This window comes from Berghia stephanieae, chromosome 4, assembly GCF_034508935.2.
Source record: "Berghia stephanieae isolate SIO BIC M18660-M18661 chromosome 4, UCSD_Bste_1.3, whole genome shotgun sequence".
Classification (NCBI taxonomy): domain Eukaryota; kingdom Metazoa; phylum Mollusca; class Gastropoda; order Nudibranchia; family Aeolidiidae; genus Berghia; species Berghia stephanieae.
In genome coordinates this window covers 73975900-73992736 of record NC_088363.1, presented here as the reverse complement: position 1 = coordinate 73992736, position 16837 = coordinate 73975900, and the positions used below count along the sequence as shown (strand labels likewise).

At 34.6% G+C, this 16837-nt stretch overlaps 1 protein-coding gene across 1 annotated transcript in view; it reads left to right on the top strand.

Annotated features, from left to right (window-relative positions):
• The first annotated feature begins 1955 nt into the window (after positions 1–1955).
• LOC144971220 (uncharacterized) overlaps positions 1956–16837 on the top strand; it is a 29739-nt gene continuing 14857 nt past the window's right edge. Inside the window, exons 1-6 of the mRNA XM_078911731.1 lie at positions 1956–2055; positions 3271–3483; positions 9389–9529; positions 10808–10962; positions 11716–11809; positions 13213–13356. Of these exons, the coding sequence (XP_078767857.1) occupies positions 2023–2055; positions 3271–3483; positions 9389–9529; positions 10808–10962; positions 11716–11809; positions 13213–13356 (780 nt within the window). The 5' untranslated portion in view covers positions 1956–2022. The remainder of the gene's footprint in view (positions 2056–3270; positions 3484–9388; positions 9530–10807; positions 10963–11715; positions 11810–13212; positions 13357–16837) is intronic.

The following is a 16837-nucleotide window of genomic DNA, read 5'->3' as shown; positions in this document are numbered from 1 at the left end:
CATTATCATAACAGGACTTTTGCTCTGGTCCCACCCACAGACTAGGAGGCAGATCGGGCAACAGCCACCTTTTAGTGGCTAATCGTCCCTGGTTAAAGAAAATGGCGGCGCTCGACCTCTCGTGTTCAGATTCTTTATGGGAGAGTAGATGATATAAGCCTACCCTTTGATGTCTGCAGTCGCCTTTTCGTTTTCTACGGTCACTCATGGCTAAACAGCCGTCAACAATGAACTGAACCATCGTTGAAAGAAGCTCATGGCATAGTTGCGTCACAATTACCCCGTTGCTGAATATATTATCCAGGCACGGTTGATAGGTAAAAAAGCCAAATTATGTTCTAGTTACATTTGAAACAAACAAATATATCACTGATCTCGTCTCATTGAGATATAAAGAATGATATAAAAATCAAGAAAATCGACCGATAATTTAAAAAAGTTGCTAAAAAAAAAGCTAAAATAAACAAAAGCAATTTTTAAAATCAAATTTATTCGTAAAACAGTTGGTTTTCAACCGATTTTTCTGTAATAAGGACCAATGTTCTTCTTTTTTCAAGCTGATTTTAACAATGTGACTTTCAAATTCCTCAGAATTATAGTTTTTACTTTTAGATTTTAGCTTTTAGGCCTACTCAAAAAGGTGTTATATTCCTTGCGTAACAATAGCGTAATACATTGACGGTGAGATTCACAATTCTACACGAATGGACGGTGGCGGCATATCAAAGAGGTGTACCAAATATATTTACCAACTACTTTTCTTAGTGCTAAAATTACAAAGTAATAATTTCGCGTCAGAAAAAATAACTCTCAAGTTCCTATCTCTTTATTACAATTACAATAAAATTGATACAACGAATGACAAAATCGCCCCACAAATAAGGGAGTTATAAATTATTCATATTTTTTTCAAGTTATTAATATAAACCCGATCATTGGAGCCAAGTCTAAATGTACAAGTAAAAGTGTAGTTTAATATGTCTAATTTGGTTTATCATCATAAACCTGGCCTTTTTTTCTATTTTCCGTCCACAAATCAAGGTTAATCGAGCTCAGTCAAAGACATTCATATAGAGATTAAATCGCACAGCGTCCCTGGTTTCATATCCAAGAAAATGGCGGCGCTCGATCTCTCACCAGCCACTTTTGATGACATTTTCCTACCTGTTGTCCCCTCTAGTCCTGTATTCTCTATGGCCCCACCATCCTTGTTATCAGGTTTCCATAACCAGCTCACCTGAACTAAGCGAGTGAGGGTCTTGGAGCTAATGGCGTGTATCCCCAGAGTGTGTTACATGTATATCTGTCATCTGCATTTTTTTGCGGCCGCAAATATTAGGGTGATCCGCAAAATTTGGCAAATTTTTGTAAAAAGAAATTACGAAAATAAACTGGGGGAGCAATTGCCAGACTTTTCCACCAGCAAGAGGAGAACTTGGTGGCAGCGTTTCGGTTTCGGTCGAGAACCTGCCTGACGGCAAAATCGCTTCATCAGTGGGACTTTCCACCTGCCCAATATGCACCCGAATCCGCAGAGCATCTAGTTGAACGGTGTGTTGTGACGAAGCTTCCTGGTGGGTTTGCGACGGTGCACGAGTGCGGTTTGGAATTTGCTGATTGGGTCGATCGTCATAACATAGTAGTGTGAGCACCATTAGACGCTGCCTCTTTTCCCGAGCTCTGAACTGAAGGAGTCCACGTTCTATAGATAGTAATAGTATTAGTATGCGCTTGGCTAAGGAAGTTCACAACATTGCCATCCGGAAGACCAACACACAAAACTATGTGTAAACTTATATGTTTATAGTCTGGATAATACAGCGTTGTGAGAATCACTCATAAACATGGATGGCAAGAGCAATAACAAAGACCCGAGTGACGTTATCTTCATTCTATCTATAGAATTTCTTTGGATTCGACAATTTACTATTTAACCCTTTACAGGAAGTGACCTTTTCCATTCACCTTGGTATTTACAACAACAAGATGGCTTCTTGATTTTCCTTTTCATCACGAAAAACAATGATTATCTACGTGGTAAACAGGGCTTTTCCCGTAAGATATCATTAGTGTTATTCTAAAAATTTCATAACATTTCAAATCAAGATAAGATTATCCAATAGACAGGAAAGCTGTGAAGAAAATTTTATTGTCATGTTTGTGTTGCGTGACAACGTCAACGTTCTCTCACTCTCGACTCTCACTGTCTCACCGTTCTGGCGACAAGGTCCTTGGCGCCATCTTGCTTTGCTTACACAGAGACTTGAGTTGCCAACTTGGCTGTTCTTGATAAATAGTAGTAAATAGCACCACCCTGGTAAAATGAGTGGACGGGTTGCGAGGAGAGAGAGAGAGAGTATTTTGAAAAAAAACCAAAAAACTAAACTCTCTCTCTCTCTCTCTCTCTCTCTCTCTCTCTCTCTCTCTCTCTCTCTCTCTCTCTCTCTCTCTCTCTCTCTCTCTTTCCCCTTCTCCGTGTGTCTCTCTCTTTATTTATTAATTGTTTGACAATATTCTCCATCATCTGTCACACTGAAATCGGGTTTCAAGTTTAGGCTGTCATCAGGTCTCATAAAAAAGAATCACCCTCCTCCCCATAGCCCCAAGTTCACTTCTCACTGGTGTACACTTCCCTGAGTTTCCCTCGGTTTCGGTGGGTCTCGTAAAAAAGAAACACCCTCAGGTATTACTTTTTTACAATACCCGCCGAAATCCATAGACCCAGGTTCACTCCCCACTGGTGTACTCTTCCCTGAGTCCCTGGTTCACTCCCCACTGCTGCCTACTTCCCATAACTTTGTCGGCTTTCTGCAGGTTTCGTAAAAAGGAAACACCCCTCCTAGTGCTTTAAAAAGGGTACCAAATCAACATCAAGACTTAATGAGACTTAATGTGCCTGTAGGTTGCTATTTTGATATATTTCATGACTGAGATATCATTTCACACTTGAGATGGCGTGAAAATATCTGTGAAGAGACTTTCACCACCCACAATGCGACTCAACCCTAGACTTAAAAGTTCACAGGCCAGTGTCATACCACTAGAGGGCACAGCCCAAACCTCACCATGGAATCAACTATTAATTGCATTTTAAGAACACAGGAAATATTCCATGACTTAAGAGCAAGAGATGCTAGAATAATATGACAATATGCTTATTGCAGCAAAAACTTTTTGTCTCACGCATACTTTAAGCTTTTTTCTGCATTTAATCAAAGTATTCTTTTAGACCCTAGAATCACCCATCCTCCTCCAATATTTTACTTACAGCACAAAACCTTTGTGACGACTGCAAAACCAAAGGAAAAAATTGCAAGGATACGTGCTCAGCTTTTGCATACATTATACGAGTTAGGGAAAGATGAACATCTCTTTCGTCTTCGTTTCAAAGGTCAGATATTGCGTGATGCCTTCACATTTGAAGATTATGACATCAGGGACAACTACGTTGTTACAATGGTTCCTGTTGGGAAATCTAGAGAGGTAAATTACAATCATGACCATCATCCTCATCATCTTGTCATTTCCATTAGATACCATTAATTCTAATTTATGATTCATTTGAAATACGTTGCAATTATAATAATAATAATAATGATAATAATAATAATAATAATAATAATAATAATAATAATAATAATAATAATAATATATAATAATCTTTATTGTCCAAATAGGCAATTATTGTTAGGTTACAGCTCTTGTAATAGGGGAAAAAAGTAATTAAAATAGTAGTAATAATGATGATAATACTGATAGTAATGATGATAATAATAAAATAATAATAATTATTAAATAATAATAATAATAATAATAATAATAATAATAATAATAATAATAATAATAATATATAATAATAATAATAATAATAATAATAGTAATAATAATAATAATAATAATAATAATAATAATAATAATGATAATAATAATAATAATAATAATAATAATAATAATAATAATAATAATAATAATAATAATAATAATAATAACAATAATAATAAGAATAAGAAGAGGAATAATGATAATAATAATAAAAATCTCTCTCCCTCTCGCGCTCTCGCTCTCTCTCTCTCTCTCTCTCTCTCTCTCTCTCTCTCTCTCTCTCTCTCTCTCTCTCCCTCTCTCTCTCTCTCTCCTTCTGTCTATCCATCTATCTATCTCTTCTAATTCCAGTCACCATTTTTCAGTCAGTCATTTTATCTCTACTCGACATTTTGTTGATTTCTTTGATGGCTGTTGGGATGAATGTGTTCTTAAGCCTGATGGTACGACATTTAGCTTCCCGCTACTGCGCGCCTGATCTCAGCAGTTCGAACTTTGGACAGAGAGGGTGGTGACGTTGCTGTAAGATGCTTCTTGCCCTGCTTGCCACAGCGTTGTTGTAATTGGAATCAAGGCTGTCGAGTTTGATATTGATAATTTTTAACGCCTCCCTGATGATTCGTTGGAGTTTGCATCTTTGTTTAATATGGCACATTCCGTACCATACTGAAATTCCATATGTGAGGACGCTTAGAAGCAGGGAGTTGCATACTTGTTTTAGCATCTTTGTACTGACATCAAATGATCATAGTTTCCTTAGAATATAGAGGCACTGGGCACATTTTTTGTGAATAATGTCAGAAGGTGTTGTGAAGCAGAGGTCTTTGTTGATGGTAATTCCGAAGTATTTGAAATGGTCAACGGTTTTTACAGTCTGGTCTTGGATTTTTGTACGTGTTTTCTGGATGTTGTTTTGTCGAGAGTAAAAAATTTGCTCCTTTGTCTTCGTTACATTTAACTCTAACTGGTTGTTGACACACCATGAATGGAATTTGTTAATTTGCTGGAGGTATGACTGATTCAGGAGGCCAAGCACTGCTGTGTCGTCTACGTATTTAATGATGTCGCAACCCGGTGTCTCTGATACGCAATCATATGTGTATATGATGTAAAGCAGCAGAAAGCTTACGCATCCTTGAGGACATCTGTTTGAAAGGGATTTTGATGCTGATACACTGGAACCGAGTTTGACAGTTTGGGGTCTGTTCACCAAGAAGTTATGATACCACTCAATCATGTACAGTGGTTTGTTCAGGGCATGGAGTTTTTGGATGAGTATTTCCGTATTCATAGTGTTGAATGCTGAAGAGAAATCTGCATAGTATACGGCAGTAGTTTGAAGGTGAACTATCAAGATTAGTGGAAATCATGTCAATTGCTGTAAGGAGTGCATCGTCAGCGCTGAGCTGGTGTTGGTAGGTGAATTGGTGTGTATCAATGATTCGTTTTTTGTGTGCTATATTAACTAACTCACATTTCATTATTCTTTCTAGACAGTTCATCACGATGGAAGTTAATGCAATGGATCGGAAGTCGTTGAGGTATGAGTTGGTATGATCCGCTCGTCCACTGATTGTTGGTAAATTTGTTGTAATGGAAAAGAGAGTTGTTCACAGCAGTTTGACAAAACTTCTCCTTTTATCCCATCAGGACCTGGCGCTTTATTCTTTTTGCAAGATTTAAGAACACATATGTGACTGTGTCTTGTGTGATTTCCAGTGATGATGCTGTGTCAGTTGTTGCAACGTTTGTTTTCGATGATGTTGTGTTACTGGGAGTGTCAAATCGGCAGTAAAACTCATTCAATTTGTCAGCATCAAAGTCATTTTTTGAATATGGATCAGCTTTTTTGTTGTCTATTCCACCCATTTCTTTGATCATTCTCCATGCATCAAGGGCATTTGAATTTTTGATGTTGTTCTCCATTTTCTCTTTATACCTAATTGTTTCTTCTCTTATCACTCTCTTTATTTCTTTTTCTGTGTGGTGTTGTTTTGTTACATCGCCCTGCATGTGTGCAATTTTTTTCTTGTTTATGAATTATTTCATTCTCTTGTTTATCCATGGTTTATTGTTTCCAAATATCCTAACTTGTTTTCATTCCAAGCACAAATCACAACAAAAGTTGATGTAACACGTCAACACATCAGTCCATTGTCACTCATTAATTCGCTCCACACCGCACAGTCAGAACAGCCCTGCAGCCTTTTCACGGTTTCCGTCGTCCACCTCTGAGTTTCTATCACGACTGGTTTTTGTTGTCTCAGTCTGGTTACGTAGATAGGCAGAAGGGAGCACGCTATTGTGGTCTGATTGGCCTATCATTGCCTTTTGTAATGATCTGTAGGCTTGTACGATGTTAGTATAACACAAATCAAGAGTTTTGTGGCGTCAAGTGTGTATATTGATGTGTTGGTGAAATGCTGGGTTGATTGATAGACATTGGTTGAAATCCCCAAGGATGACGATTGGGGCATCTGGGTGTTTTCTTAGATAGGCGAATGCCTGATTTTCTATTATCTCTGAGGCAATATTTTGTATGTGTCGGGTGGAATATAAATTGCGAGAACAAGCAAAACGGGGAATTCCCTTGGTAGGTAATGGGGCCTGAGGGGCAAAGCCAGTAATTCAATGTCTTTGTTACAAATTGTATTCACTATGTGACAGTTGTTATTGTTGCACCAGTTGTTATTGATAACAAACACACTCCCCCACTTTTTTCCTTCCCAGATGTTGAGCAGTCTCTGTCACGCCTATAGATTGTAAAGTGGTCTAACCTAACACTTATGTCGGTGTCATTTTCTGTTAGCCAAGTCTTTGTAAAACACAGAATATTGGCGTTCTTGTAATCATGATCGAATCGACACAGAGCACTTGCGTCATCTATTTTATTTTGTATTGATCTTACATTTGATGGTATAATTGTAGGTAGGGTGGTTTTTATTGTTCTCCGTAATCTTTGTTTAACCCCTCCTCTTTTCCCTCGTTTTCATTTTCTTATGGAGATGACGTAATTAATTGTGTTTATTTTTTGTCTGCATACATTGACATCAGTGGGACCCATGACATAACTATAGTACTCAAGTAGGCCATGGTGGGACCACTCAATTATGTCAATGTATTGCACAAGATCAATCAGTGAATAAAAAGGAGAAAATCACAAAATCGTGGAAAATTAAATCTCAGCGATACTTTCAAGATTTGAAAGAGAAAATACCACCTTGTTTGAGAGAAATGAATGCATAGGTACAAAAGTGGACAAAGATTGAGTCAATCACAACATGTTGTAATTACGGTGCAACCTCTGGATAACGACACTCTTGAATAACAACAACCCCTGGGTAGCGACACTGCCTCTGTTCCCAATTTTTTTTGCAATATAATATTAGTAATAAAACCCCCCAAAATAGCGACATACATTTTAGGAAAACTCCTGTTTAACTACATTGTTATAGCAATAATCAGCAGTTGATACCGATGCTTGATACCCAATCATTGTCATCTCATACTGTTCAATAATTTCTTTTTTTCCCTCTCAATGAGATTGCTTTGTTATCGACCAATCAGAACACATGTTTATAACACTGCGTGAAATCAGTGCTGAGTTCATATGGAACCATCGCAAAAGAAGTCTATCAGTTGATGGAATCCTCAAGGGTCCATTAACTTTCCCTGTTAGCCACCTATCTGAGGTCAGTGAAAGTTAACTGATATCAGGCAATGCCGTGTCCAATGGGGGAAATTATGGATATTTAAGGTCCAACAATATTTTGGAATAGCTGGGAAAACAATAACAGCTCTCTTTCACTTTATTATTTTCAATTGAAAAAGCAGTTGTTTTTCTAAACATCAGTCCAATTTGATTTTATTATGATTAATACCTAGTTCATTTTTTTTTTCTTTTTTTTTTTTTTTGGTTTTGATATCGCAAGATGTGGTTCTACTTATTTTAAGTGCTTGTAAATTTTGGTGTACTTAAATAAAAAAATTCAGTATTCAAAACTCACCAGCAGTATTGCATGGATTTTAATTAAAATCAAAACTGTGTCCTTGTGCTGTATTATCGTATGGGCACTTGATTTGATCTATTTATTCTTAGTTTTGTTAAATGGGGTTCGAGCACTGTTTACATTTTAAAAAACGACAATACAAATTGGAGAGTGAAAGTGTAACTTTTGTAAACAGGAGAAATACACATTCTAACATTTGGGATCTGTCTTCTCTCAGGCACTGGTCCACACATCACACTGTTATGTATTCACGGGTCTCACCACACTCTCTTTTACTGCCATCTTGAAAATCCTGGAATAATGACACCCCTGGATAATGACATAATTTTCCAGTCTCAGGCGCTGTTGTTATCCAGGGGTTGCATTGTATTAAATGGAGAAAAGTTTTAAGAGAATTTTCAACCTTCAACTGTTTCTATTTTGCTGATATTAGTGTTAGAAAGATCATTGTCCATGTGTCGAGCCATTTCACAATATATTCCTTATCTTCAGCCCTTGCACTGATGGTTATAGCTTGGTATGAATTAGGTAAGGAAAAGTGAATTCAAAGTAATACTGATCCCAACAAGGAAATATTTAATTTGTTTGTCATGAAACAAAATTCACTGTCGTCAATGAAAGTAATTAATTCAACTCAATTATGATAATGTAGACTTCAAACCCAATTTTTAGTGAGAGTTACTCTCATATAATCTCCAGTTCGCGAAATGAGTTATAATTATAAATAACATGGTTTACTGGTGGGCAAAGAGGTTCAGTGATTGCATGAATTGCTCTGATTTCTTATTTGCGGGGTTGGGGTTTTTTCCAATGACACTTCAAGCAACAGCATTTGCATTTTGCATGTCATTTCATAGACTCTTACGTATGCTGAAATAATGTATGAAATTTTAAAGAAATAAAAAGGGACAGAAAAGAAAGAAATTTCCATTCTCAACATGAAATTAATGGACAGGAAGCCAATATACAGAATATATATACAAAAAATCGATGATAATAAAATTATTAATAACAATTTTAGATAAAAGTTCCTAATGGGAGTTAAACCCATATTGATTTGATTCAACTGAGCCCCACAGCTAGCCACCCAATTCAATTGGCCACATCAAACAGTTGGTAATGGAGATAATATTTAGTTTATATTTACTATTAGTAAGCTACCAGTTGAAAGATTTGGCCTCAGGACAATGGTCTATAACTGTTTTTCCCGTCTCCACCACTTCTATGGCATTGCCTGCTTACTTCAGCTCCATTAAAAGCTGAAAAATAATGTAATGCTTTATTTTAGCATACTTGGGATATTCAACAAGCGTGGATCAAATGAAACCAAACATAGCAAGAATTTATTTTAAAGCTAGGATTTGTGCTTAATTCTATCAATAGATAGGACTTTTAATATACCTTGGACTTGGACATCCTAACTAAAACAAGAACGCTCTCACTGTTTCTTGGTTAACTGTTTCAGTTAAGTAAATGAATATAGTAATATATTCATTAGTTTTATTCTCAATTTTGTTTTGTTTTTGTTTTTTTTTGTTTTTGTTTTTGTTTTCCAGCATCTGATGGAAATCAGATCTGTAGCGAGCAGCGATTTCACCATTGATCAAGGTTCCAGTCAACCCATTGATGTAAAAACTGCCTTGGATAGAGAAATAAAAACATTTGACAATAGGGAACGAATGTTTGCAGACTTTAAGGTAAGCAACCAACCCCAAGTTGGCTTGAACCGTTACATATAGAATGTCATTAAGATGACTTTTTAAAACATCATTATTGTTATCGATACAGTGCAGTTTTCTTAACCTCAGCTATAGTTTTTGAGGATGATTGAGATGGAAATCAGGATTATATACAATTGCATCTTTATAATTTGAGCACTTTTGGCAACCATGGTACAAGATAACCAACTAAAGAAAGCATTTGAATCAGTAATGTCTCATATTATCATAAATATGTGTAACATATGCCATTTATGACGTTGACCTAGTGCATAGAAAAGGCCACGGTAAAATATGAGACTGAGAAATAGAATTGTCCGAGATTATTGTTTTGACTTTTTTCCTTCATTTTCTTATTTTTGATTTTCCGGGTCTAAAGAAGTATGTTTCCTGTCTTTTATTAATTTGTATTAGTATTATTATTTTTTTTTTTTAATTATATATTTTTTTCAATTAGTTTGTTTGTTGAGGCCTTGGCTAAAGAGCATAAAATGTTGATAGGGATTAAAACCTAAATGGTTTCAATATTTGATTGGAGTTAAAAAATTATGAAAGTATTTTAGGGATGTTGACGTTCTAATGTGTGTCTCTATTGTCTTGTAATTTGTTCTTGGTCTTACAATACGATCTAAATTAGATCCGAGGGTTAGACCGACTATTAGGCACCTGGAGGGTATGCCCCTGGGAAAGGCATTTTTCATGCAGTTTCTTTTGTCAAGTCAGCAATGATTGGGTTGCTGGGCCTGACAGATCTAGCTGATAGTGCTTTGTGATAAACCAGCTTCTTCTCCGCAGGACCAAGCAATTGTTAGTGTCCTTTTGATGCTATAAAAGCTGGGGAAAACGCTGGCTTCATAGGCCTAATGGCTCCAAAGGACTTCTTTTTTTTTTAATGCTTCTTAGTACCAAAACATTCTTCTACCTTTGTCACATTTTACTGATTTTGTTCACTGAGAGCATCAACATTTATAAAAGCAACTCGTGCTATGCCTATCATGTCAATCTTTGGTGTTATGGATAATTTGTAAAATTGATATCTGGTCATTTGCCAGATAGGTGGAACTTATCGCAAAATCCTGCCTTGGTGTTGTGTCCTTGGGTGGGTACTCGACAGAGATTACTCCACTTGATTCAGGAGTGAATCATAAGAATGATGATTACTTGTAACATGCAGTGATTGTTTATTTGTTTATCTATTTAATTATTTATTTTTCAAAGAAATGGCATACAGGATATGATTTTTGTTCTGCATTTCAGGTGCTGCTGTTTGTACACTTCCTTTTTGCATTCCTGTCTGTTCTAACTGTTCATTGGTACAGTGTCTTTTGGCTGCTGTTCTTTTGGGCAGTTGGCACTTGGTTTGTACCAACTTATTCCCGCATTGGTGGTTTTGTTGGAAACAATTCTCATCTGTAAGAACTTTTGATAATTATGTTAATCGCTTGAATTTTAGCTATTTCTTGTTTTATGTAATTATAATCTTTATAACTATTCAAACAGTATAAAAATATATGCGAAAAAAAACGTATAAATTATTAAATATAAAAAGAATTATTCACAAATACGACATGCTCGTTAGTATCGATGTTTTACTGCCCATTCCTCCAAAGTGCCTGTTCTTCTGATCAAAGTGCCTGTTCTTCTGATGAAACAACTTTTTTTATCAAGTAAGTCACTCTGTGACTCTGTGTGCTTGTTACTTTTGTTTTTGTTTTTCGTTTTTTTTTTTTGTTGATTTTTTTTTTCGTTTGTTGTTGTTTTTTGAATACCTTGCACTTAGACAGAAACCACAGTAAAAGGCATTGGGTCAAAGGTAATGAAATGTTGATTATTAGTCATAGTTTCTTGATAAAACGCATTTTGTAACATTAGTAGCAATAGTAATATATAATAGATGGTTTTATTACATTGTCCTTACGTTGAAGAATGAAATGCTCAAAAAATAATTTCACAATAAAAATGAAACAGTATGTAAACCATCACCAGATATTCATCAATATGTATATTTCAAAGCAGTGTTACTAATGTTCCTTGTTATTTAATGAATTATATGTTTTACCCTTTCACGACTACAATGATGGAAATAGTCCTTTAAAAGTCTTAGGGTATGTCAAGCTAGAGCAGTTGTCTTATCCGTGAAAATTTATTTCTGTTTTCTTTTTCAGAAAAGTGCACTACTGCTTAGTGGCTGTTGTGGTCCTTATAGCTTGTCTGATTGTGTCACTGTACTACTGTATTTCTGGATGGATTTTTGTTGCTGTCAGTAATTCTTGTTTTCTTTACTTTAATTATAAAACGTCAGTAAATCAGATATTTTATTGATAGAGTATGACCACTAGTTTATTAAGGACATTGAGATATACTCTTGTGCTTAAGAAAACAGGGAGAGTGATAATTGATGATAAAATAGATGTGGTAATTTTTTATACGGCATTTGTCAACGTTTGTTTTGGGTTTTTGGGTTTTTTTTTCTATTTCAGCTTTTTATGTTGTTCATTAGATGAATAAAAAATCCTTTGCAAATTTTTAGAGATGAAATTGATTCATACATTTTTTAAAAAGTACCCCATTGACGGTATGAAATATTTATCCCCAGTTCAGAGATAAAGTCTGTTCATCACCCTGGTTGTTTTAATTATTCTATTTGTTCAATTGTTGATTTAAACTGATATTCTCAGTTCTTGTACTTTAAAGGTCATCCACAGTTTTTTATAATGATTAATTAAAAATTAAATATAGTCCAAACTGGTTTATTGGGATGACTCAGTTCCCGACAAATCGTCCCAATTAAGCGGCATCCCAATTAAGCAGTGGACATGAAATGAGCATTTTTTCAGATTTACCTTTGTCCACTTTGCATTTATCTGTTGTAAGCAATTTTCATGTCAGTTATTGCAACAACATTTATCAGAAGTGACCGTTGAAAAACAAATGACACCTTAATCTACCTTTAACAATGAGAGACAAATCTAACTGCACAAAACAATTAATGAATATGCCACTCATAATGGTTGCATAAATAAGCATACAGATTAAAAATGTATTGACTACTCATTAATCACATTGAAGAAACAAACCATTTGGTGGTGACAGCCTTGAACAAACAAAGCAATCACTCAATACCCACTGCATCATCGGTCAGTTTTCCTGCAAACCTAGCATTGTGGCCATTGTCCCATGACCATGACGATGGTAGTCAATGACACTGACAAGGTATAAAGGTAATTTCTATTGTTCACATCTCTGTGATGACTATGACGAATGGTTCAACCTCACACCTGATTGGCTGTCATGATTGACACTAACAGGGATACAGGTAATTTCTATTGTTCACACCCAGTTGACCATCCCATTAGACTAATCTGGAATTTATGAACCACCATTTTTAATGATTGAAGACAACAAAAAAGCTCATTTATGGGGATAGTCATGGTCAAATTTGTCCCCATTAAGTGTTGGACCGTCCATGTTAAGCGGCTTGGAATAGTAAAGGGTATGACTTTTTATATTTAAAAAATTCCGTTCCCAAGGAATCGTCCCAATATAGCATTCTGTGCCAATTAAGCATCGCCAATACCGGCTTGAACTGTGCAAATATTTATCACTAACATTTTAGGGTGCCATTAATCTAGTTGTTTAACTTTTCTATCATCTCATGTCAGACTGAGGGGTGCTCATACTGGGGAGATGATGGGAACTGTTCTCATCGCAAGATTTACACGTCTGCGTTTTTTACTCTACATTGCCTTGTATTGATTCTTTCCTCAATCTTGGCCTTCTTTTTGTTCAAGAATGTTCGTATTGAGGTAAGTCCATGTCAGTTTTATTGATGTGTCATGAGTAAATGATAAATAGGATATATTTTGCATATTATTATTTTTTCATCATTTTGATTTTAAATTGACATTTGGCTCCATTCTTCATTCAGGTATAATACCGGATTTAGGCGTTGAGACACTTATTTATTAAGCTGTAATAGAATTAATGATGATGAAGGGTCTTTAAGAAGAAAAATACCAATGGAACTAGATTGATGTCATGAACTTATTTCATTACACAATACAGAAAACTCTTTTGCCAAGTATAATAGGATGATCTAAAGTAAATTCTGTAATATCTAAATAATGGGCTCTAAATCTGTAATCATTGGGTGGATGGCATACCAAGAATTGAATCCAGATTACTAGTTTTGCAAGCGTACTATCCACTAATTATTGTTCAGCTTCATAATTTCATGGCATAACATTCGGCTTGTGACAGCTATAGGTCCTGGGTTTGAGCCCTATTGTGGCTGTTCAAAGTTAAGTCCTTGGAAAAGGCTCTTTACTTACATTTTTTCACCATACTTAGGTGTAAATTAAGTACCTGGCTGGTTTCTTTTGATAAAAAAAATGTAATAGGGCCTTATTAGTATTATGTCTTGTCTAACATATTAAATGTGTTCAGTGGCGGTTCTAGCCTATTTACAGTGGTGGGGCAAAGATGATTCGGTCATAAATATATATATATATATATATATATATATATATATATATATATATATATATATATATATATATATATATATATATATATATATATATATATATATATATATATATATATATTTTTTTTTTTTTTTATTTTATTTTTTTTTTTTTTTTTTTATTTATTTATTTATTTTTTAATTAATTTTTTTTTAATTATTATTTTTTTTTCACCTTTAAAAAATATATTTCAACCACAAATAATCACATTCACAATGAAATGACAATACAAGTAGATTTTAATTATTCCAAACGTAATCAAAACTGAATCACGAAAGAGAATACCACTAAAAAATAAAGCGACGAGACATAATGCGACAACACCTTGACAATACAAGTCCATTTCGTTCACTCGAAAAAATTAAAGATTTGCTTTAATCCCTCAACGGCGAGATTAATATTTCTGTTACATTATTGGTTTTCAGTAGTATGTAGTAACCTTAAAGTTTTAATCGAGAAGCAACAACAGCGATATGACTCGAGTTTCATTCAGAGCTCAAATTGCATTTCACTGCTGTCTTGATGATTAGAGTGATTGTGCCGGTGGTGGTAGTGGTTGGAATAGTGGTAGCGGTGGTGGTGGTGGTGGAGGAGGATGTAATTATGGTAGTGGTTTTGGTGGTGCTGTTGGTTAGAATGATAGTTGTGGAGACGATGACGGAAATGTTATGATGATGTTGATATTGTTTTTATTGCTATTGTAGTACTTGTTGTTAATATTGTTGTTGTTGTTAATGATGAAGATAATGATGATGATGATGATGATGATGATGATGATGATGATGATGATGATGATGATGATGATGATGATGATGATGATAATGATGATTATGATGACAACGACGATGTCGTCGACAATGATGGTTACCATACGATATTACAAAGTTTATTCAATCTTAGGCTTTCGACAATAAATCATACAATTTGATGACCACATGAAAGTGGGAAAAAAATGGTAAATGGAACCAAACAATAAACTGATACCATTAATAACCACACAAAAATACAACAATAGTAATACCACCAATACGTACAATAATAATAATAATAATAATAATAATAATAATAATAATAATAATAATAATAATAATAATAATAATAATAATAATAATAACAATAACAATAATGATGATGATGATAATAATAATAATAATAATAATAATAATAATAATAATAATAATATAATAATAATAATAATAATAATAACAATAATAATATTACCATCATCATTACTACCACCACCATCATTACTACTACCACCACCGCTACCACTATCACTACCACCATCACCATCATTATTACGTTTCCAATCATTTTTTTCTCGTTTAAAAAAAATTGATATCTATCAAAACAGTCGAAATTCCGGTCATTTTTTAAAAGGGTAGTTAAAATATCTACGATTTTATTAGCCCTGAAAACTACGATTTTTATTTTCCTATTTCAAGTAGGCAGCTCTGCTATGACAAGTACTCGTATCAGTATCAGTTCCATAGTCAAAATAAGACAAACAAAAACAACGTTTATTTAATCTTAGGCTTTCGCCAATACTTCATACAATACAATTAAGACAAAATAATGTTACGAATTTCTCCTCATGCATTCGTTAGACTATAACAATAACGACCGTGTTATCTTTACTCCTTACCCAACCAACCCCGAGCTTCCCGCCTCTTCATCGCGAACTATCTTATGTATGTATTAGCTTCAGGACGGGCAAGTACGGAATCTGCCCACCCTTCCGTATTTCCTCTATAAGTCAGTTAGAATTCAACTCTCTCCTTTTCTCAGAAGAGTATTTCTCGTATACTAATTCAAATGTTGAGCAAACCAAAATGGTGGTTGTATTTTATATATTTATTTAGTCGTGACTTTTGAATAAAAGTGTTTTGTTTTATTATACGGAATACAATAGAAAATTACATTGTTTTGCAAAATTATTTTGTCTGGCAATAAAAATACAGGGGTAATTACTTTAAGAATTAAAAAAAAAAAAAGAACTAACAAATTAATTTGTTAAAAAACAAAACAAAAAAAAAACAAAAAACAACAACAAAAAACAAATAAGAAAACAATTTAAATAAATGAGTTTTGAGAAGCACTAAAGAAAACGAGAAAAAAAAGAAAAGTTTAAATGGATAAACAAATATATAAAAACAACAAAAATCAATACTAAATTGATGTAAAATTAGTAAATTAATAAATTTAATTCAATACTGGAACATTCCCAAAGTCATTACATCAATGGTACCAGCACAAGTAAGGCAATAAATAAGAAAAAGTTCGTTTGCCAAAATCTCTATTTAGTTTTCACTGGTTAATAAGGTGGGCTCATTTGAATTAGCCCGACCTAGTACTAGAGAGGCCAGACAGCAAAAATCGGAGTTAGTTCACCGTCAGGCGACGAGACGATGAGATGACGATGTGGGCGGAGTGGAGTGGTTGGGGGGGGGGGGGGGGGTGATAAAAAAAGAACAGGAGCGTATCCTGGTTTATGCATTAAGGGATGCATGGTGATTCGCAATCTATCAAAAATACACACAAATTGATTTCAGTACGAAGTATAAAGTTTAAGTAGTAACTTTTGAAATTATCTAATTTAAATTTGATTATTTCAGACCTGGTAATACAGCATATAACTTGAAAAAACAGGCTGGTATTTGCCCACCCTGCCCATTATTACCAGCCGTCCCTGAATGTGTTACTCATGCCTCGACAACTTTAGACAGCTTTTTAAGCACATGTATAAGTGGATACTGCTACA